We start from the raw sequence: 22,425 nt of genomic DNA on the forward strand, positions 1-22,425 counted from the left end.
AATCACACGGGTTACCGACTACCAAGGACCACCCCCTGCCTGCCAGAAAATCACACTGAGGATAGCCCCCTGCTACGAAATCACACAGGTCAATGACTACCGAGGACCACCCCCTCCCTGCCTGGCGGCCAGAAAAGCACACGGGTCACCAACTACTGAGGATCGCCCCCTGCCAGGAAATCACACGGATCACCGACTACCGAGGACCACCCCCTGCCTGCCTGCCTGCCTGCCTGCCTGCTGGGAATTTACACGGGTCACTGACTACCAAGGTCTGCCCTGTGCCAAGAAATCATATTGGTTACTGAATACTGAGGAACCACTCCCTGCCTGCCTGATAATCCCATGTGTCACCAACTACCAAGGACTTCCCCCTGCCTGCCAGAAAATCACAAGGGTCACCGACTGCCAAGGACCACCCCTGCCTGACAGGGAATTAAACGGGTCACCGACTAAGAAGAGCGACCCCGTGCCTGCCAGGAAATCACATGGGTCACCGGCTACCAAAGATCACCCCGTTCTTGCCAGGAAATCACACATGTGCTTGCATGTGAGAAAATCACACAGGTCACTGACCACCGAGGACCACCCCCTGCCTGCGAGAAAATCACACGGGTCACTGGCTACCAAGAACCGCCCCTGCCTGCCTGCCAGAAAATCACACAGGTCACCGACTACCAAGGACCGCCCTCTGCCTGCCTGCAAGAAAATCCCACTGGTCACCGACTACCAAGGACCGCCTTCTGCCTGCCTGCTGGAAAATCACATGGTCCACCAATTACTGAGGACCGCCCCCTGCCTGCCAGAAAATCACATGTGCCACCATCTACCGAGGACTGCCCCTTGCCTACCTGGGAGAAAATTACACGGGTCATGACTACAAAGGACCGCCCCCTGCCTGCCTGCGAGAAAAATCACACATGTCACCACCTACCTAGGACCGCCACCTGCCTGCCAGAATGGATGATGGGTTTTACTTTAAAATGTCATGATCATGATGATGAGGGGGAGGGACCAAGGAGGGCTGTTCACAGATTAGACCTCCTCCTACACTGAGATTGGCCAATCAGATTGTGTCACCTACTTTCCAGCTCGTCCAGCACAAAGTTCTTCCTGGATCTCATTGGCCCTATCTGTGTCTCTGCGGCAGCATCTTCTTCCTGTGTGGGAGGAGCATATAACTATTGGTGACATTCATATATGGAAGAGGTGTGACATCACAGGTATTCCATTATTTCTATTGGCTCCTCCTTCCTTCTATCAGTCATCTCCAATAAAACCCCAAATATTCGTCCCATATCCAAAATCTGCGGGGGATGGAAGGATTCCCTCTGATAGGACACATGCTGAGCTACCTGTAGATGTAGAATAGTATGAGAGGGATGTACAGAGTCCCTGAGGGACCCTGACAGGACCACCATCACTGAGACTGGAAATCCCCACCTAAGAGCTCCTCCTCTTCTGGGGTGATAGGCAGATCATAGTCATAGTCCATAGTACCATATTCTCATAGTACCATAGTATCATAGTCTCATAGTACCATAGTATCATAGTCTCATAGTCCCATAGTCTCATAGTCCCATAGTATCATAGTCTCATAGTACCATAGTATCATAGTCTCATAGTCCCATAGTATCATAGTCTCATAGTACCATAGTCTCATAGTCTCATAGTACCATAGTCTCATAGTCTCTTAGTCCCATATAATCCCATAGTCCCATAGTCTCATAGTCCATAGTACCATAGTCTCATAGTCCCATAGTCTCATAGTACCATAGTCTCATAGTACCATAGTCTCATAGTCCCAAAGTCTCATAGTCCCATAGTACCATAGTCTCATAGTACCATAGTCTCATAGTACAATAGTGTGACAGGAGTCACTTTGGGCATGGGGGTTGTGGATCCCAAATTCCTTTAAAGAGGTTGGGATGTCCAGCCTTGTGTGGCTTTCTTATGTTTAAGTCACCCTGCATCTTTTATGGATGCAGGGTGACTGGGAGGGTGGTATACACTGAGAATATGGTTTGGACTACTTCAAATGGGACAGTAATATGCATTACCAGTATCTCTCAGGAAATATGGAGATCTACCTTATTCCTATACACTGTAAGGCAGTGGTCCTCAACCCTGGCCTACAGGGCCCACTAACAGGCCAGATTTGCAAGATAACTGAAATACATCCCAGGTGATATCATTTGCTGCTCAGTGATTGCAGTACTCTAGTCTGCATCTCCCCAAGGTAATACCTAAAATCTGGCCTGTTAGTGGGCCCTGTAGGCCAGGGTTGAGGACCACTGCTGTAAGGCACAGGAAGTGCAACTCCTAATTTGGGCGTCCAGGAACTATGAGAGACACCCTGTCTGTTAATCAATGTGTATTAGCTGCAGAGAGAGGGGGGATTGTTTCCAGCAGCTCCTCCTAAAGAATGTCTACTGATTAACTAAGTGCTTTTGTCTAAAATAGGACAGTATGTTAATTGGGTCTGAGACTATTGATAAGTATGTTAATAAGCTCACCTGGCTGTCTACTAAGGGATGTAATTGTTCGTGTGGTATTCTCAAAGTATATATAAATGCTGTGTTTCTTTCAATAAAGGAGAAGAAGAGAGTTATTCTCACTTGACCTCAATACGGAGCCTTGTCTCGTACTTAAGGGGGGGGGGGTTATTTGTATGGGCTTCATGTATGGCGGATTGGAGTTGTCGATAGCTGTCCTGGTGTTCAGGAGCGGATTATCCTAGACGACTGTAACCCCTTTCATACTTTGGGGTGTCGTTAAAATTGGTGGCAAGTGGTGGGATGATTTCCACAGCCCAGAAGGACAGCTACAAGAGGACACAAGCCATGGAAGCGGAATTTGAAAGGAGGTTGCGAGACATACCAGTAGATCGCAGGGAACCAGGGTCAGAGCAGGTCCTACTAAGTTTGGGTAATTCAATTCGCTGGGAACTCTGGAAAGAAGCGCTTGCCCGTGAGCCAGGGAAAAATACTCCCCCCCCTACCAGGAAAGGTACTGGTCACAGTACGAAGTGCGAATGGCGTTTTTGGGGAGACAACCGCATGTGGAATGAAAAGCCGAGTTAAGCAGGCTGGTCCAGGCGGAGATACAGTTGGATGAGGACTACAGAGCACTCCATTGGTATATAACCCAAGTGTGCCCATGGAAAGCGGACAACAGCCCAACGGAAGGCTTTGGCAATGACGGCCTGGGGCTGTTATTAGAGAGACTGTCAATGACCCTGACTTTGGGAGCGATTCGGAGTGGCGTTTGGAGGAAATTGCGGATTATAGAGAAGAGATGATGGATGTCATGGATATACGCTGGGCACTGGAAGATTTGGAGTTTCTAGCCAATCAGGAATGGGAGCTGGAGATCGCCTACAGACGACTGCTAGACTCTGTTCAGCGCCAGGGCTGGGCTCCCCTTGCCTGGGAAACAGTGGCGTCTCCAGCTTTCATTTTTAGGGGGGTCACATGGGGGGCCAGGGACAAAAGTAGAGGGGCCAACTATAAAATGCAGATAGATAGATAGATAGATAGATAGATAGATAGATAGATAGATAGATAGATAGATAGATAGATAGATAGATAGATAGATAGATAGATAGAATGCACTCCATAGGTCTTGATACAAATTCACCTTTGTTTGATTTTTGCAATATACAATACACCTGTTCCTTGAGGGTCCTGTCCTGTTCCTTGGGAGTCCTGACCTGTTCCTTGGGGGCTCCTGTCCTTGGGGGCTCCTGTCCTGTTCCATGGGGGTACTGGACCCCCAAGGAACAGGACAGGAGCCCCCAAGGACAGGACCCCCCAAGGAACAGGACAGGACCCCCCAAGGAACAGGACAGGACACCCCAAGGAACAGGACAGGACCCCCAAGGACAAGACCCCAGGAACAGGACAAGACCCCCCAAGGACAGCACAGCACCCCCAAGAACAGGACAGGACCCCCAAGGAACAGGACCCCCCAGAACAGGACAGGACCCCCCAAGGAACAGGACAGCACCCCCCAAGGAACAGGACAGGACCCCCCAGGAACAGGACAGGATCCCCCAGGAACAGGACAGGACCCCCCAGGAACAGGACAGGACCCCCAAGGACAAGACCCCCAGGAACAGGACAGGACCCCCCCAAGGACAGGACAGGACCCCCAAGGAACAGGACAGGACCCCCCAAGGAACAGGACAGGGCCCCCAAGGAACAGGACAGGACCCCCCAAGGAACAGGACAGGACCCCCCAAGTAACAGGACAGGACCCCCCAAGGAACAGGACAGGACCCCCCAAGGACAGGACAGGACCCCCATGGAACAGGACAGCACCCCCAAGGAACAGGACAGGACCCCCCCAAGGAACAGGACAGGACCCCCAGGAACAGGACAGGACCCCCAAGGACAGGACCCCCAAGGACAGGACCCCCAAGGAACAGGACAGGATCTCCCAAGGAACAGGACAGGACCCCCCAAGGAACAGGACCCCCCAGGAACAGGACAGGACCCCCCAGGAACAGGAATGGACCCCCAAGGACAAGACCCCCAGGAACAGGACAGGACCCCCCAAGGACAGGACAGGACCCCCAAGGAACAGGACAGGACCCCCCAAGGAACAGGACAGGACCCCCAAGGACAGGACAGGACCCCCAAGGTCAAGACCCCCAGGAACAGGACAGGACCCCCAAGGAACAGGACAGGACCCCCCAGGGACAGGACAGGACCCCCAAGGACAGGACAGGACCCCCAAGGACAATACCCCCAGGAACAGGACAGGACCCCCCAAGGAACAGGACAGGACCCCCCAAGGAACAGGACAGGACCCCCAGGAACACGACAGGACCCCCCAGGAACACGACAGGACCCCCCAGGAACACGACAGGACCCCCCAAGGACAGGACCCCCACTGACCCAAATGGATGTATTCGGATGATGCTGGTCCCTGCCTGCTCCATCCTCGACTCGTGTGTGCTGTGACTGTCCTCCTCTCCTCTGCTGGCGCTGGCTCCCGCTTCTCCTCAGGCTCTTTCACACAGCGCAGGGTCCCGCTCTCCCTTTCAATGTCCCCCCGCGAACCGCGCTGTCTGCCGCTAGCCTGAGCGAGTGGGCGGGCCTGACAGCCTCCATGGGGAACGCCCTCCTGCCTGGCAGTCCTTCCTCCTTTCTAGCGCCGGTGTTGTATCGGAAACCGGCTCCTGTGGCGCCGGGACTTAAGTTAAATTAATGGCCTCATTTTTTTGGGGGGGCACATGGGGGGGGGGGCCCACTGTCATTTTGGTGGGGCCGTGGCCCCCTCTGGCCCCACCCTAGTGACGCCACTGCTGGGAAAATCCAGAAGTACTACCAGCTGACAGTCTGGAAATCCAGGCTAAAGAATTGACCATATGGCACAGTAATAGTGTGCTTTGCTCACCTGCACCCACGGTCTTGGATGCGGAGGTTTTATGGCAGATGCAGCAAGTGCTGACTCACCTGCATAAACCTGTTTCTGCACAGGATGAGATTGGATGGAGGAATGCGTCTTTCCAGCAGCAGGATAAAAGGTATGAGAGAAGAGGAAGCCATCTTCATGCCCCAACCATGGATTACAAATTTAATGGACTTTCCATCGGAGGATGATTTGGATTACAAATCACCTGCAAAAGTGTTGGCACTGGGCCCAAGTGCCACCAGTCTGTGTCCTGGACTTTCAGCAATTCAAGAGACTGGATATTTATTAGACTTTTCTGCTGAGGAGGAACCGCCCAGTGAGCCAACAGCAGATGAGCGAGCATCCAGGCATAGCGCTGCTGACCTCTGCCTGCAACAATTGGTGACCCAGGAAGGTGTGTGCCAGGCCACTGGCATTGCAGTTTACTTGCCAGCAGAACCACTGACATCAGGGCCTTATGTCACTGAGCTCTGTCCAACACCAAGAGCAGCATCTGTGGAGTTACAAGAAACTTCTACATCAGAAGTGCTGACAACTGGACAGAGGACAAGACCTTTGCCCCACACCTGTGGTAGTTCTGGAGGCCCAGGGTGAAAAGGTGGCGGTCCCTTCCCAGCAGCAGAGTGTGTCCCAGAATGATGACACCAACCCAGCAGAAGGGCTGGCAACAGAGCAGAGTGCTGCTGGCCTCTGCCCTCAACTTACAAAGGATGGATTTCCTGAGCAGGTGGATGAGACTACAATCCCCACCTGTATACCCCAGGGATGCTGGGCAGTCGGCCCAGATCCCCAACAGCACGAGGGAGTGAGCCCAGCCACCCTGTCCTCTCTCCAGCAGCTGAAAGGAATCCTGGGAGAAGGGCCAGTCCATGCTTCTTCCCCACAGAGGGGATGTTCTACAAGAGAGGCAGAGGTTGGCTGGGTGAGTGATGTTCTGTCCCCGACAATTTGTTTAGGGTACTTTGTGGGTGCAGACATTGGAGGACTGGAACTACGGACTAACTTCGAAGTAAACCCGTTTGGGGTCTCCTTCTGTGTTAGTCTCCTGCCGAAAGGGGAGAAATGTGACAGGAGTCACTTTGGGCATGAGGGTTGTGGACCCCAAATTCCTTTAAAGAGGTTGGGAGGCACTAAGTCCAGCCTTGTGTGGCTTTCTTATGTTTAAGTCACCCTGCATCTTTTATGGATGCAGGGTGACCGGGAGGGTGGTGTACACTGAGAATATGGTTTGGACTACTTCGAATGGGACAGTAATATGCATTACCAGTATCTCTCAGGAAATATGGAGATCTATTTTATTCCTATACATTGTAAGGCACAGGAAGTGCAACTCCTAATTTGGGAGTCCAGGAACTATGAGAGACACCATGTCTGCTAATCAATGTGTATTAGCTGCAGAGAGAGGGGGGGATTGTTTCCAGTAGCCCCTCCTAAAGAATGTCTACTGATTAACTAAGTGCTTTTGTCTAAAATAGGACAGTATGTTAATTGGGTCTGAGACTATTGATAAGCATGTTAATGAGCTCACCTGGCTGTCTACTAAGGGAGGTAATTATACAGTCATTGTTCATGTGGTATTCTCAAAGTGTATATAAATGCTGTGTTTCTTTCAATAAAGAAGAAGAGAGTTACTCTTGATCGAACCTCACTACAGAGCCTTGTCTCGTACTTGGGGGGGAATTATTGATGGGCTTCATGTATGGCGGATTGGAATGGTCGATAGCTGTCCTGGTGTTCGGGAGCGGATTATCCTAGACGACTGTAACCCCTTTCATACTTGGGGTGTCGTTACAAATAGTCTCATAGTCTCATAGTCTCATAGTCTCATAGTACCATAGTCTCACAGTCCCATAGTATCATAGTCCCATAGTCTCATAGTACCATAGTCTCACAGTCCCATAGTATCATAGTCCCATAGTCTCATAGTCCCATAGTTTCCTAGTCTCATAGTCCCATAGTATCATAGTCCCATAGTCTCATAGTCCCATAGTACAATAGTCCCATAGTACAATAGTCCCATAGTCTTACAGTACCATAGTCTCATAGTTACATAGTACAATAGTCCCATAGTATCATAGTCCCATAGTCTCATAGTACCATAGTCTCATAGTCCTATAGTACAATAGTCCCATAGTCCATAGTACAATAGTCCCATAGTCTCATAGTACCATAGTCTCATAGTTCCATAGTACAATAGTCCCATAGTCTCATAGTCTCATAGTACCATAGTCCCATAGTCCCATAGTACAATAGTCCCATAGTCCCATAGTACAATAGTCCCATAGTCTCATAGTACCATAGTACAATAGTCCCATAGTTTCATAGTCCCATAGTATCATAGTCCCATAGTATCATAGTCTCATAGTCCATAGTCTCATAGTCCCATAGTCTAATAGTCTCATAGTCCCATAGTCTCATAATCCCATAGTCTCACAGTCTCATAGTCCATAGTACCATAGTCTCATAGTCCATGGTCTCATAGTCATAGTCCATAGTCATAGTCCATAGTCCCATAGTCTCATAGTCCCATAGTATCATAGTCCCATATTATCATAGTCTCATAGTCTCATAGTCCATAGTCTCATAGTCCATAGTTCCATAGTATCATAGTCTCATAGTCTCATAGTCCCATAGTCTCATAGTCTCATAGTCTCACAGTCTCATAGTCCATAGTCTCATAGTCATAGTCCATAGTACCATAGTCCATAGTACCATACTCCCTTAGTCCATAGTACCATAGTCCAAAGTTTCATAGTCCTATAGTCTCATAGTCCCATAGTCTCAAAGTCTCATAGTCCTATAGTCTCAAAGTCTCATAGTATCATAGTCCCATAGTCTCATAGTCCCAAAGTCTCATAGTTCATAGTCTCATAGTCTCATAGTATCATAGTACCATAGTCTCATAGTCCCATATTCCCATAGTCCCATAGTCTCATAGTCTCATAGTCTCAAAGTCCCATAGTCTCATAGTTATAGTCCATAGTACCATAGTCGCATAGTACCATAGTCTCAAAGTCTCATAGTCTCATAGTCCCATAGTCTCATAGTCCCATAGTCTCATAGTCTCATAGTCTCAAAGTCTCATAGTCTCATAGTCCCATAGTCTCATAGTCTCATAGTACCATAGTCTCATAGTCTCATAGTCCCATAGTCCCGTAGTCTCATAGTTATAGTCCATAGTACCATAGTCTCATAGTCATAGCCCATAGTCCCATAGTACCATAGTATCATAGTCTCATAGTCCATAGTGTCATAGTCCCATAGTCCCATAGTCTCATAGTTATAGTCCATAGTCTCATAGTCATAGTCCACAGTCCCATAGTACCATAGTCCCATAATCTCTTAGTACCATAGTCCCATAGTTATAGTCCATAGTACCATAGTCTCATAGTCCATAGTACCATAGTCCCATAGTCTCATAGTCTCATAGTCTCATAGTTATAGTCCATAGTACCATAGTCTCATAGTCATAGTCCATAGTCCCATAGTACCATAGTATCATAGTCTCATAGTCCATAGTGTCATAGTCCCATAGTCCCATAGTCTCATAGTTATAGTCCATAGTCTCATAGTCATAGTCCACAGTCCCATAGTACCATAGTCCCATAATCTCTTAGTACCATAGTCCCATAGTTATAGTCCATAGTACCATAGTCTCATAGTCATAGCCCATAGTCCCATAGTACCATAGTCTCATAGTCCATAGTACAATAGTCCCATAGTCTCATAGTCTCATAGTCTCATAGTCTCATAGTTATAGTCCATAGTACCATAGTCCCATAGTCTCATAGTCTCATAGTACCATAGTCTCATAGTCATAGTCCATAGTCCCATAGTACCATAGTCCCATACCCTCATAGTGCCATAGTCTCAAAGTTCATAGTACCATAGTCTATAGTACCATAGGCCCATAATACCATAGTGCCATAGTCCATAGTCTCACAGTCCCATAGTAGCCACCATCTATCAGAAGCCACCTTCCCATTAGTGCTGTTCCAACACATGACTGGCTGCATTGATCTGGTGTCACTGTTGCCATGACGATGACTGTACTGGTGTCCCCGGTGACGTAGTACTGACCAATGGGACATTTATATAACCCAGACTTCGTTGTCCTCATTATTCAGGGGGGGGGGGGGAGACAGGATGTGATTGGTCAGCTGCTAATTAGAAAGCTCAGATGAGTCAATAATAATGATAATATTGATCTTCTCAGAGCCGCCTTCAGTTTTCACCCTCAGAGACCGATTCCATTGTCCCCATCCCCCACACACAGTACCAGAGGGGGGCTCCTGGGGGCCCCGTCTGATGGGAACATGGCTGCCAGAAAACAGGAAATCACAGCAACCAATCAGATGTTACATTTCATCAGTCTAAGAAGCTCTGGGATTGGGTGCTTTCTGCTGCCCTATAGGGGGAATGTCATTGTGAAGTGAGAACTGTCTGGGATGCCTAATATCAGCCTCCTACAGTCCATGTACAGCAGAGCTCAGACTGGGGAAGGGAGACACAAGAAGCCAATCAGGGGTGCTGCAGTGATCATATGCTAACAAGCAGCATGCTGATAGGAGAAGAGAGCAGAGTGACAGAGAGAAGAGTCATTTACCATTTACATATATCCTCATTTGATGTTTTTAGACTGCTCTTGTGATTTCTCCCCATACCTATCCTGTGTTGCGGAGCTCCGAACACCCTACCGCTAATGTCCCCAATTCTGCCCTCTGAATCTTGCTTTCCACTGGCTAATTCTACATCTGTTCCCTCCCCCCCATTCCCTAGTTTAAAAGCCCCTCTAACTTTTTGGCCATCCTTGCACCCAGTACGGCTGCACCCACCCCATTTAGGTGCAATCCGTCCCTACCAAAGAGCCGGTGACCGACTGAGAAGTCGGCCCAGTTCTCCAGGAACCCGAAACCCTCCTTACTACATCAGCTCCTCAGCCACTCGTTAACTTCCCTAATCTCCCGCTGCCTCTCTGGTGTGGCTCGAGGTACAGGTAGTATTTCGGAAAATACTACCTTGGAGGTCCTAGTCCTCAATTTAGCGCCTAAGTCCCTGAAATCGTTTAGGACTCTCCGTCTTCCTCTGCCTATGTCATTGGTACCCACGTGTACCATGACAGCTGGGTCTTCCCCAGCCCCACCCAATAATCTGTCCACCCGATCCGCAATGTGCCGAACCCGAGCGCCCGGCAAACAACAGACTGTTCGGCACACACGGTCTTTGTCACAGATTACACTGTCTGTCCTTCTAATAATTGAGTCCCCTACCACCAGCACCTGTCTTTCCTTTCCCTTTCTCCCGGCCTCACTGGAGGAGTTCTTCCCCTGGCAGCTAGGGGCGTCGCTCTGCTCCAGCAATGCTGGTCCCTGACTGGTTTCCCCAACATCACACAACGGGGCGAATCTATTGGGGTGCTCCAGCCCAGGATCAGCCTCCTTGACTTGTCCCCTTCTACCCCTCCTAACTGTCACCCCTCTACTCTGCTCTGATGCCTGCACCTCCGATACTCCGCCCACCTCTGTGCAGGCCCCTGCCTGCACCTGATTGGTACAATCCTGGCTCTCCTCCGGTATGGACATTCGTCTCAGTGTTGCCAGCTGCTTCCCTAGATTCAGGACCTGGGCTTCCAGGGAAGCAACGTGCTCACATTTTGTGCATTTGTATTCGCCCTCGATCGCATGACCGAGGAATGCATACATATCACAAGATGTACACCGAATCGCATCTCCACACCCGCCGGGCATTGTACCTACTATCTAATCTAATGGGGATTCAGCGATTAAAGTCTATCCTATGTGGCTATTTCCTGGCTTCCTAACGCTACCTTCTCACCCTCTGGTACTCCGCTACACTCACATGACACTCCCAGACGTACAACACTCACAGTCGCACAACACTCAGACGCACAACACTCACGGTCGTACAACACTCACAGTCGCACAACACTCAAACACACAACACTCACGGTCGCACAACACTCACAGTCGCACAACACTCCCAGACGCACAACACTCACGGTCGCACAACACTCACAGTCGCACAACACTCCCAGACGCACAACACTCCCAGACGCACAACACGCACGGTCGTACAACACTCTCAGACGCACAACACTCCCAGACGCACAACACTCCCAGACGCACAACACTCACGCTCGTACAACACTCACAGTCGCACAACACTCCCAGACGCACAACACTCCCAGACGCACAACACTCACGGTCGCACAACACTCACAGTCGCACAACACTCCCAGACGCACAACACTCCCAGACGCACAACACGCACGGTCGTACAACACTCTCAGACGCACAACACTCCCAGACGCACAACACTCCCAGACGCACAACACTCACGCTCGTACAACACTCACAGTCGCACAACACTCCCAGACGCACAACACTCCCAGACGCACAACACTCACGGTCGCACAACACTCACAGTCGCACAACACTCCCAGACGCACAACACTCCCAGACGCACAACACGCACGGTCGTACAACACTCTCAGACGCACAACACTCCCAGACGCACAACACTCCCAGACGCACAACACTCACGCTCGTACAACACTCACAGTCGCACAACAATCTCAGACGCACAACACTCACAGTCGCAAAACACTCACGGTCGCACAACACTCACAGTCGCACAACACTCACGGTCGCACAACACTCACAGGCGCACAATACTCACGGTCGCACAACACTCACAGTCGCACAACACTCACAGTCGCACAACACTCACAGTCGCACCGCACTCACAGTTGCACCGCACTCATGGTCGCACCACACTCACAGTCGCACAACACTCACAGTCGCACAACACTCTCAGACGCACAACACTCACAGTCGCACAACACTCACAGTCGCACAACACTCCCAGACGCACAACACTCACGGTCGCACAACACTCACAGTCGCACAACACTCCCAGACGCACAACACTCCCAGACGCACAACACGCACGGTCGTACAACACTCTCAGACGCACAACACTCCCAGACGCACAACACTCCCAGACGCACAACACTCACGCTCGTACAACACTCACAGTCGCACAACACTCCCAGACGCACAACACTCCCAGACGCACAACACTCACGGTCGCACAACACTCACAGTCGCACAACACTCCCAGACGCACAACACTCCCAGACGCACAACACGCACGGTCGTACAACACTCTCAGACGCACAACACTCCCAGACGCACAACACTCCCAGACGCACAACACTCACGCTCGTACAACACTCACAGTCGCACAACACTCTCAGACGCACAACACTCACAGTCGCAAAACACTCACGGTCGCACAACACTCACAGTCGCACAACACTCACGGTCGCACAACACTCACAGGCGCACAATACTCACGGTCGCACAACACTCACAGTCGCACAACACTCACAGTCGCACAACACTCACAGTCGCACCGCACTCACAGTTGCACCGCACTCATGGTCGCACCACACTCACAGTCGCACAACACTCACAGTCGCACAACACTCTCAGACGCACAACACTCACAGTCGCACAACACTCACAGTCGCACAACACTCACAGTCGCACCGCACTCACAGTTGCACCACACTCACAGTCGCACCACACTCACAGTCGCACAGTTCTGGTGTCACCTTGACAGGAAGTGATAGGAAATCTTCCCATGGGGACACGTGCTCTGGAGGCAATAAAAAAGATTTCCTATCACTTCCTTTCGTGTCCCGGGGACAGGAAATGAGGTGAAATCAAGACTTGTCATGTGACATGGCGGACACTTCCAGAAGATCTACAACATCCATTACTGGGCTCCACTTCCAACTAGATTATATTAGGGGCCCAGGGCCCTGGTTCTTTGCCCCTCTGTATTGGCCCCTGGGATAATCTACAAACTCCAGTTATTGGGGGGAATCTGTCCATCCATAACATCAAGAGATTATTGTAAATGATGGTGGAGTTCTTCCACAGGATCCATCACTACTAGAGGACCGAAGAAGAAAACATCGCCATGGCAACAGCATCCCATCTCCGTACCAATCCATCATCATTCAACACATAGCAACCAATCTACAGGGAATCATCCAATGTTTTCAGATGGGCCCCGAGATCGGCCAGGAAGAGGGGCCCCTGGAGGGGGGGGGGGATGGAGGGTCAACTTCTCAATCATTCCAGAAATGGTTCCATTCACAACACATCCATCCCATCCATCCCATCCAACACCCACCTTCTGGGGCCCCTGATCATCGGGCCCCTCCGCTCTCCCTGCAGAGGGACGCTTGCTGAAGAAGGTGTAGATGATGTACACCAGCAGGGAGTAGAAGGCGTACATGCTGGGAGTTGTTGTCCTTCAGGAAGGAAGAAAAGCAGAAATAGATCTTCATGGAAGAGAAAAGCAAAAATCAGAAACAGCGGGAGGCCGAGGAGAGGAAAATCTGACAGCCCATCCCCCATCCATCCCAAATCCACATCCATCCCCCATCCATCCCAAATCCACATCCATCCCCCATCCATCCCAAATCCACACCCATCCCCCATCCATCCCAAATCCACATCCATCCCCCATCCATCCCAAATCCACATCCATCCCCCATCCATCCCAAATCCACATCCATCCCCCATCCATCCCAAATCCACATCCATCCCCCATCCATCCCAAATCCACACCCATCCCCCCATCCATCCCAAATCCACACCCATCCCCCATCCATCCCAAATCCACATCCATCCCCCATCCATCCCAAATCCACATCCATCCCCCATCCATCCCAAATCCACACCCATCCCCCATCCATCCCAAATCCACACCCATCCCCCATCCATCCCAAATCCACATCCATCCCCCATCCATCCCAAATCCACATCCATCCCCCATCCATCCCAAATCCACATCCATCCCCCATCCATCCCAAATCCACATCCATCCCCCATCCATCCCAAATCCACATCCATCCCCCACCATCCCATTCCCCATCCATCCCAAATCCACATCTACCCCCCACCATCCCAATCCACATCCATTCCCCATCCATCCCAAACCCCAACCCCCACAACCCCAAATCCTCATCCATTCCTCATCCATCATAAAGCCTAACCCCCCCCCCCCTCCCAATCCCAAATCCTCATCCATTCCCCAAGACAGCCAAAATCATCCCCCATCCATGAGAGCAAAACCTCACCTCTATCTACAGCATCTCCATCCTCCGACCAACCGTCCTCCTCCTCACTCAGCGAATCCCCATCCTCCTCTATTTCTAAACCTTCACTGCAGGACCAACCTCCTCCTCCGCATCCAAATTCCTCAACGTATTCTCCTCCTCTATCCCTCTGTCCCCCCTTCCTCATCATCTCTCCTCCTCCTCCTCCATACCTCCTTCCTCACCATCTCTCCTCCTCCTCCTCTATCCCTCCATCCTCACCATCTCTCCTCCTCCTCCTCTATCCCTCCATCCTCACCATCTCTCCTCCTCCTCCATCCCTCCATCCTCACCATCTCTCCTCCTCCTCCATCCTCACCATCTCTCCTCCTCCTCCTCTATCCCTCCATCCTCACCATCTCTCCTCCTCCTCCATCCCTCCATCCTCACCATCTCTCCTCCTCCTCCATCCCTCCATCCTCACCATCTCTCCTCCTCCTCTATCCCTCCATCCTCACCATCTCTCCTCCTCCTCCATCCCTCCATCCTCACCATCTCTCCTCCTCCTCCATCCTCACCATCTCTCCTCCTCCTCCTCTATCCCTCCATCCTCACCATCTCTCCTCCTCCTCCATCCCTCCATCCTCACCATCTCTCCTCCTCCTCCATCCCTCCATCCTCACCATCTCTCCTCCTCCTCTATCCCTCCATCCTCACCATCTCTCCTCCTCCTCCATCCCTCCATCCTCACCATCTCTCCTCCTCCTCTATCCCTCCATCCTCACCATCTCTCCTCCTCCTCCATCCCTCCATCCTCACCATCTCTCCTCCTCCTCCATCCCTCCATCCTCACCATCTCTCCTCCTCCTCCATCCTTCCATCCTCACCATCTCTCCTCCTCCTCTATCCCTCCATCCTCACCATCTCTCCTCCTCCTCTATCCCTCCATCCTCACCATCTCTCCTCCTCCTCCATCCCTCCATCCTCACCATCTCTCCTCCTCCTCTATCCCTCCATCCTCACCATCTCTCCTCCTCCTCCATCCCTCCATCCTCACCATCTCTCCTCCTCCTCCATCCCTCCATCCTCACCATCTCTCCTCCTCCTCCATCCTTCCATCCTCACCATCTCTCCTCCTCCTCTATCCCTCCATCCTCACCATCTCTCCTCCTCCTCTATCCCTCCATCCTCACCATCTCTCCTCCTCTATCCCTCCATCCTCACCATCTCTCCTCCTCCTCTATCCCTCCATCCTCACCATCTCTCCTCCTCCTCCATCCCTCCATCCTCACCATCTCTCCTCCTCCTCCATCCTTCCATCCTCACCATCTCTCCTCCTCCTCTATCCCTCCATCCTCACCATCTCTCCTCCTCCTCTATCCCTCCATCCTCACCATCTCTCCTCCTCCTCCTCTATCCCTCCATCCTCACCATCTCTCCTCCTCCTCCATCCCTCCATCCTCACCATCTCTCCTCCTCCTCTATCCCTCCATCCTCACCATCTCTCCTCCTCCTCTATCCCTCCATCCTCACCATCTCTCCTCCTCCTATATCCCTCCATCCTCACCATCTCTCCTCCTCCTTCATCCTCACCAACTCTCCTCCTCCTCCATCCTCACCATCACCCCATCTCTTTCATCCCTCCATCCTCACAATTCCTCCTCCTCCTCTATCCCTCCATCCTCACCATCTCTCCTCCTCCTCCATCCCTCCATCCTCACCATCTCCCCCCTCCTCTATCCCTCCATCCTCACCATCTCTCCCCTCCTCTATCCCTCCATCCTCACCATCTCTCCTCCTCCTCTATCCTTCCATCCTCACCATCTCTCCTCCTCCTCTATCCCTCCATCCTCACCATCTCTCCTCCTCCTCCATCCCTCCATCCTCACCATCTCTCCTCCTCCTCTATCCCTCCATCCTCACCATCTCTCCTCCTCCTCTATCCCTCCATCCTCACCATCTCTCCTCCTCCTCCATCCCTCCATCCTCACCATCTCTCCTCCTCCTCCATCCCTCCATCCTCACCATCTCTCCTCCTCCTCCATCCTTCCATCCTCACCATCTCTCCTCCTCCTCTATCCCTCCATCCTCACCATCTCTCCTCCTCCTCTATCCCTCCATCCTCACCATCTCTCCTCCTCCTCCTCCATCCCTCCATCCTCACCATCTCTCCTCCTCCTCCATCCCTCCATCCTCACCATCTCTCCTCCTCCTCTATCCCTCCATCCTCACCATCTCTCCTCCTCCTTCATCCCTCCATCCTCACCATCTCTCCTCCTCCTCTATCCCTCCATCCTCACCATCTCTCCTCCTCCTTCATCCTCACCAACTCTCCTCCTCCTCCATCCTCACCATCACCCCATCTCCTTCATCCCTCCATCCTCACAATTCCTCCTCCTCCTCTATCCCTCCATCCTCACCATCTCTCCTCCTCCTCCATCTCTCCATCCTCACCATCTCTCCTCCTCCTCCATCCCTCCATCCTCACCATCTCTCCTCCTCCTCTATCCCTCCATCCTCACCATCTCTCCTCCTCCTCCATCCTCACCAACTCTCCTCCTCCTCCATCCTCACCATCACCCCATCTCCTTCATCCCTCCATCCTCACAATTCCTCCTCCTCCTCTATCCCTCCATCCTCACCATCTCTCCTCCTCCTCCATCCCTCCATCCTCACCATCTCTCCTCCTCCTCTATCCCTCCATCCTCACCATCTCTCCTCCTCCTCCATCCTCACCAACTCTCCTCCTCCTCCATCCTCACCATCACCCCATCTCCTTCATCCCTCCATCCTCACAATTCCTCTCCTCCTCTATTCCTCCATCCTCACCATCTCCCCCCTCCTCTATCCCTCCATCCTCACCATCTCTCCTCCTCCTCTATCCCTCCATCCTCACCATCTCCCCCCTCCTCTATCCCTCCTTCCTCACCATCTCTCCTCCTCCTCTATCCCTCCATCCTCACCATCTCTCCTCCTCCTCTATCCTTCCATCCTCACCATCTCTCCTCCTCCTCTATCCCTCCATCCTCACCATCTCTCCTCCTTCTCTATCCCTCCATCCTCACCATCTCTCCTCCTCTATCCCTCCATCCTCACCATCTCCGCCCTTCTCCATTCCTCCTTCCTCACCATCTCTCCTCCTCTATCCCTCCATCCTCATCATCTCTCCTCCTCCTCCATTCCTCCATCCTCACCATCTCTCCCCCTCCTCCATCCCTCCATCCTCACCCTCTCCCCTCCTCCTCCTTCCTCACCATCTCCCCTCCTCCTCCTTCCTCACCATCTCTCCTCCTCCTCCATCCTCACCATCTTTCCACCTCCATCCCTCCTTCCTCCCCATCACCCCATCTCCTTCATCCCTCCATCCTCACAATTCCTCCTCCTCCTCTATCCCTCCATCCTCACCATCTCTCCTCCTCCTCCATCCCTCCATCCTCATCATCTCTCCCCCTCCTCTATCCCTCCATCCTCACCATCTCTCCTCCTCCTCTATCCCTCCATCCTCACCATCTCCCCCCTCCTCTATCCCTCCTTCCTCACCATCTCTCCTCCTCCTCTATCCCTCCATCCTCACCATCTCTCCTCCTCCTCTATCCCTCCATCCTCACCATCTCTCCTCCTCCTCCTCTATCCCTCCATCCTCACCATCTCTCCTCCTCATCCATCCTCACCATCTCCGCCCTTCTCCATCCCTCCTTCCTCATCATCTCTCCTCCTCCTCCCTCCTCCATCCTCACCATCTCCCCCTTCCTCCATCCTCACCATCTCCCCTCCTCCTCCTTCCTCACTATCTCTCCCCCTCCTCCATCCCTCCATCCTCACCATCTCCCCTCCTCCTCCTTCCTCACCATCTCCCCTCCTCCTCCTTCCTCACTATCTCTTCTCCTCCTCCATCCCTCCATCCTCCTCTATCCCTCCATCCTCACCATCTCTCCCCCTCCTCCGTCCCTCCATCCTCACCATCTCCCCCCTCCTCTATCCCTCCATCCTCACCATCTCTCCTCCTCCTCCTTCCTCACCATCTCCCCTCCTCCTCCTTCCTCACCATCTCTCCTCCTTCTCCATCCCACCTTCCTCACCATCTCTCCTCCTCCATCCCTCCATCCTCACCATCTCTCCTCCTCCTCTATCCTTCCATCCTCACCATCTCCCCTCCTCCTCCTTCCTCACCATCTCCCCTCCTCCTCCTTCCTCACCATCTCTCCTCCTCCTCCATCCTCACCATCTCCCCTCCTCCTCCTTCCTCACCATCTCTACTCCTCCTCCATCCTCACCATCTCCCCTCCTCCTTCCTCACCATCTCCCCTCCTCCTCCTTCCTCACTATCTCTTCTCCTCCTCCATCCCTCCATCCTCCTCTATCCCTCCATCCTCACCATCTCTCCCCCTCCTCCGTCCCTCCATCCTCACCATCTCCCCTCCTCCTCCTTCCTCACCATCTCCCCTCCTCCTCCTTCCTCACCATCTCTCCTCCTTCTCCATCCCACCTTCCTCACCATCTCTCCTCCTCCATCCCTCCATCCTCACCATCTCTCCTCCTCCTCTATCCTTCCATCCTCACCATCTCCCCTCCTCCTCCTTCCTCACCATCTCCCCTCCTCCTCCTTCCTCACCATCTCTCCTCCTCCTCCATCCTCACCATCTCCCCTCCTCCTCCTTCCTCACCATCTCTACTCCTCCTCCATCCTCACCATCTCCCCTCCTCCTTCCTCACCATCTCCCCTCCTCCTCCTTCCTCACTATCTCTCCTCCTCCTCTATCCCTCCATCCTCACCATCTCTCCTCCTCCTCCATCTTCACCATCTCTCACCTCCTCCATCCCTCCTTACTCATCATCTCTCCTCCTCCCCCCTCCTCCATCCTCACCATCTCTCCTCCTCCTCCTCCTCTATCCTCACCATCTCTCCTCCTCCTCTATTCCTCCATCCTCACCATCTCCCCCCTCCTCTATCCCTCCATCCTCACCATCTCTCCTCCTCCTCTATCCCTCCATCCTCACCATCTTCCCCCTCCTCCATCCTCACCATCTCCCCCCTCCTCCATCCCTATCTCTCCCCCTCCTCCATCCCTCCATCCTCACCCTCTCCCCTCCTCCATCACTATCTCTCCCCCTCCTCCATCCCTCCATCCTCACCCTCTCCCCTCCTCCTCCTTCCTCACCATCTCCCCTCCTCCATCCCTCCATCCTCACCATCTCTCCTCCTCCTCTATCCCTCCATCCTCACCATCTTCCCCCTCCTCCATCCTCACCATCTCCCCCCTCCTCCATCCCTATCTCTCCCCCTCCTCCATCCCTCCATCCTCACCCTCTCCCCTCCTCCATCACTATCTCTCCCCCTCCTCCATCCCTCCATCCTCACCCTCTCCCCTCCTCCTCCTTCCTCACCATCTCCCCTCCTCCATCCCTCCTTCCTCACCATCTCTCCCCTCCTCCATCCCTCCTTCCTCACCATCTCTCCCCTCCTCCACCCCTCCTTACTCATTATCTCTCCCCCTCCTCTATCCCTCCATCCTCACCATCTCTCCTCCTCCTCCCCAGACCCCTCTTATGTGACACGGGGTGACTGAGAAAATGATGGACAGATACTAATTGGACACTGAGAATATGGTTTGGATTACTTCAAATGGGAGAGTAATATTTATCACCAATATCCCTGAAGAAATCTATGATACAATAATTCCACTCAGAATGATGGAACATTGGATGAGCTTTGTCTCGGACTATTGTAGGTAGAAGCCGGACAGTCTGCTACTGGGGTCTCCTGCTATTGTCTGTATAATAAGGTGTTCTGAGGTTATACATAGGATAATGTGTATTGTACTTTGTTTTAGCCTTGTTGCCGGCAGCTCAGCCACCCAGGCTGGTTTAAGTGCTGAGTTAATTAGCATGTTAATTATATCATTGTCAGCTGGTAGTTGCTAGAGGGGGGAGATCACTGTTTGTATTGGTAATTTTGCTAATTAACTCACCTATTGTCTGTTAGGAGATGTGTTTACACTTTAAAAAAATGTGTATTGTACTTCATGAGCTTGTTGCCGGGGAACACTCCATGCGCAGGTCTGTTTGCCGGTATAGATCACTGTGTGTTGCGGTGCGGAGTCAATATAGTTTTGATATCTATCTGCCTTTATGAAGGGATATACGCTCATGTCTTTCTACTGTGCCTGATCACCATAGTGGAAACCGCATGGCTCTTTCCCTGCAAATAGCCTCACGTCTATGGGAACAGTAGAATAATCCTATTAGGCATTGTTCTCTGAGCCTTGCTGAATGGGACTCACGCCAGTAGTAGTGGCGGGAATACATGAAGGAGTTTGATCACGGTTCTACACGCTGGTGTCATTGTGTAGTGTTAGGCGAGAAGCCGTGCACTCTATTCTGCTCATTCACCATCGGGTACTCCCCTTTCTATTGTACATTTGGATTCCAAGTTTGTCATTGGCTGATTCTATGTGAGTAGCTTGTGTCATGTGACTGTACATTTGGAACTGATTGGCTGTTGTTGTAACTCTTCCTGTTGATTGTCCCAGTGTCTCATAAATAAATAACCCTCCCTGCCTAGGACAGGCCATTCCTGTGAGCATCCAATGTGATAGCAGCCTGTGTGTCTGTATTACTGGGTCGTTCCACAGACCTTCCTTTATCCAGATTCACCCCATCCACAGACCTTCCTTTATCCAGATACACCACATCCACATATCTTCCTTTATCCAGATACACCCCATCCACAGACCTTCCTTTATCCAGATACACCACATCCACAGGCCTTCCTTTATCCAGATACACCCCATCCACAGACCTTCCTTTATCCAGATACACCACATCCACAGGCCTTCCTTTATCCAGATACACCACATCCACAGGCCTTCCTTTATCCAGATACACCCCATCCACAGGCCTTCCTTTATCCAGATACACCACATCCACAGACCTTCCATTATCCAGATACACCACATCCACAGGCCTTCCTTTATCCAGATACACCCCATCCACAGGCCTTCCTTTATCCAGATACACCACATCCACAGACCTTCCTTTATCCGGATACACCCCATCCACAGACCTTCCTTTATCCAGATACACCACATCCACAGGCCTTCCTTTATCCAGATACACCACATCCACAGACCTTCCTTTATCCAGATACACCACATCCACATATCTTCCTTTATCCAGATACACCCCATCCACAGACCTTCCTTTATCCAGATACACCACATCCACAGGCCTTCCTTTATCCAGATACACCCCATCCACAGGCCTTCCTTTATCCAGATACACCACATCCACAGACCTTCCTTTATCCAGATACACCACATCCACAGGCCTTCCTTTATACAGATACACCCCATCCACAGGCCTTCCTTTATCCAGATACACCACATCCACAGACCTTCCATTATCCAGATACACCACATCCACAGGCCTTCCTTTATCCAGATACACCACATCCACAGACCTTCCTTTATCCAGATACACCACATCCACAGGCCTTCCTTTATCCAGATACACCACATCCACAGACCTTCCTTTATCCAGATACACCACATCCACAGACCTTCCTTTATCCAGATACACCACATCCACAGATCTTCCTTTATCCAGATACACCACATCCACAGGCCTTCCTTTATCCAGATACACCACATCCACAGGCCTTCCTTTATCCAGATACACCACATCCACAGACCTTCCTTTATCCAGATACACCACATCCACAGACCTTCCTTTATCCAGATACACCGCATCCACAGACCTTCCTTTATCCAGATACACCACATCCACAGACCTTCCTTTATCCAGATACACCACATCCACAGGCCTCCCTTTATCCAGATACACCACATCCACAGACCTTCCTTTATCCA

At 51.7% G+C, this 22,425-nt stretch overlaps 1 protein-coding gene across 1 annotated transcript in view; it reads right to left on the reverse strand.

Annotated features, from left to right (window-relative positions):
• The window catches only part of LOC309548626 (kinesin-like protein KIFC3), a 49,386-nt gene extending 35,600 nt beyond the window's left edge, over positions 1-13,786 (reverse strand). Inside the window, exons 1-2 of the mRNA XM_082276546.1 lie at positions 13,648-13,786; positions 1,085-1,160 (exon numbers count right to left, since the gene is read on the reverse strand). Of these exons, the coding sequence (XP_082132672.1) occupies positions 1,085-1,160; positions 13,648-13,752 (181 nt within the window). The 5' untranslated portion in view covers positions 13,753-13,786. The remainder of the gene's footprint in view (positions 1-1,084; positions 1,161-13,647) is intronic.
• Positions 13,787-22,425: the final 8,639 nt, after the last annotated feature.

The sequence above is a fragment of the Pelophylax lessonae genome, assembly GCF_965119305.1.
Source record: "Pelophylax lessonae genome assembly, contig: HAP1_SCAFFOLD_237, whole genome shotgun sequence".
NCBI lineage: Eukaryota > Metazoa > Chordata > Amphibia > Anura > Ranidae > Pelophylax > Pelophylax lessonae.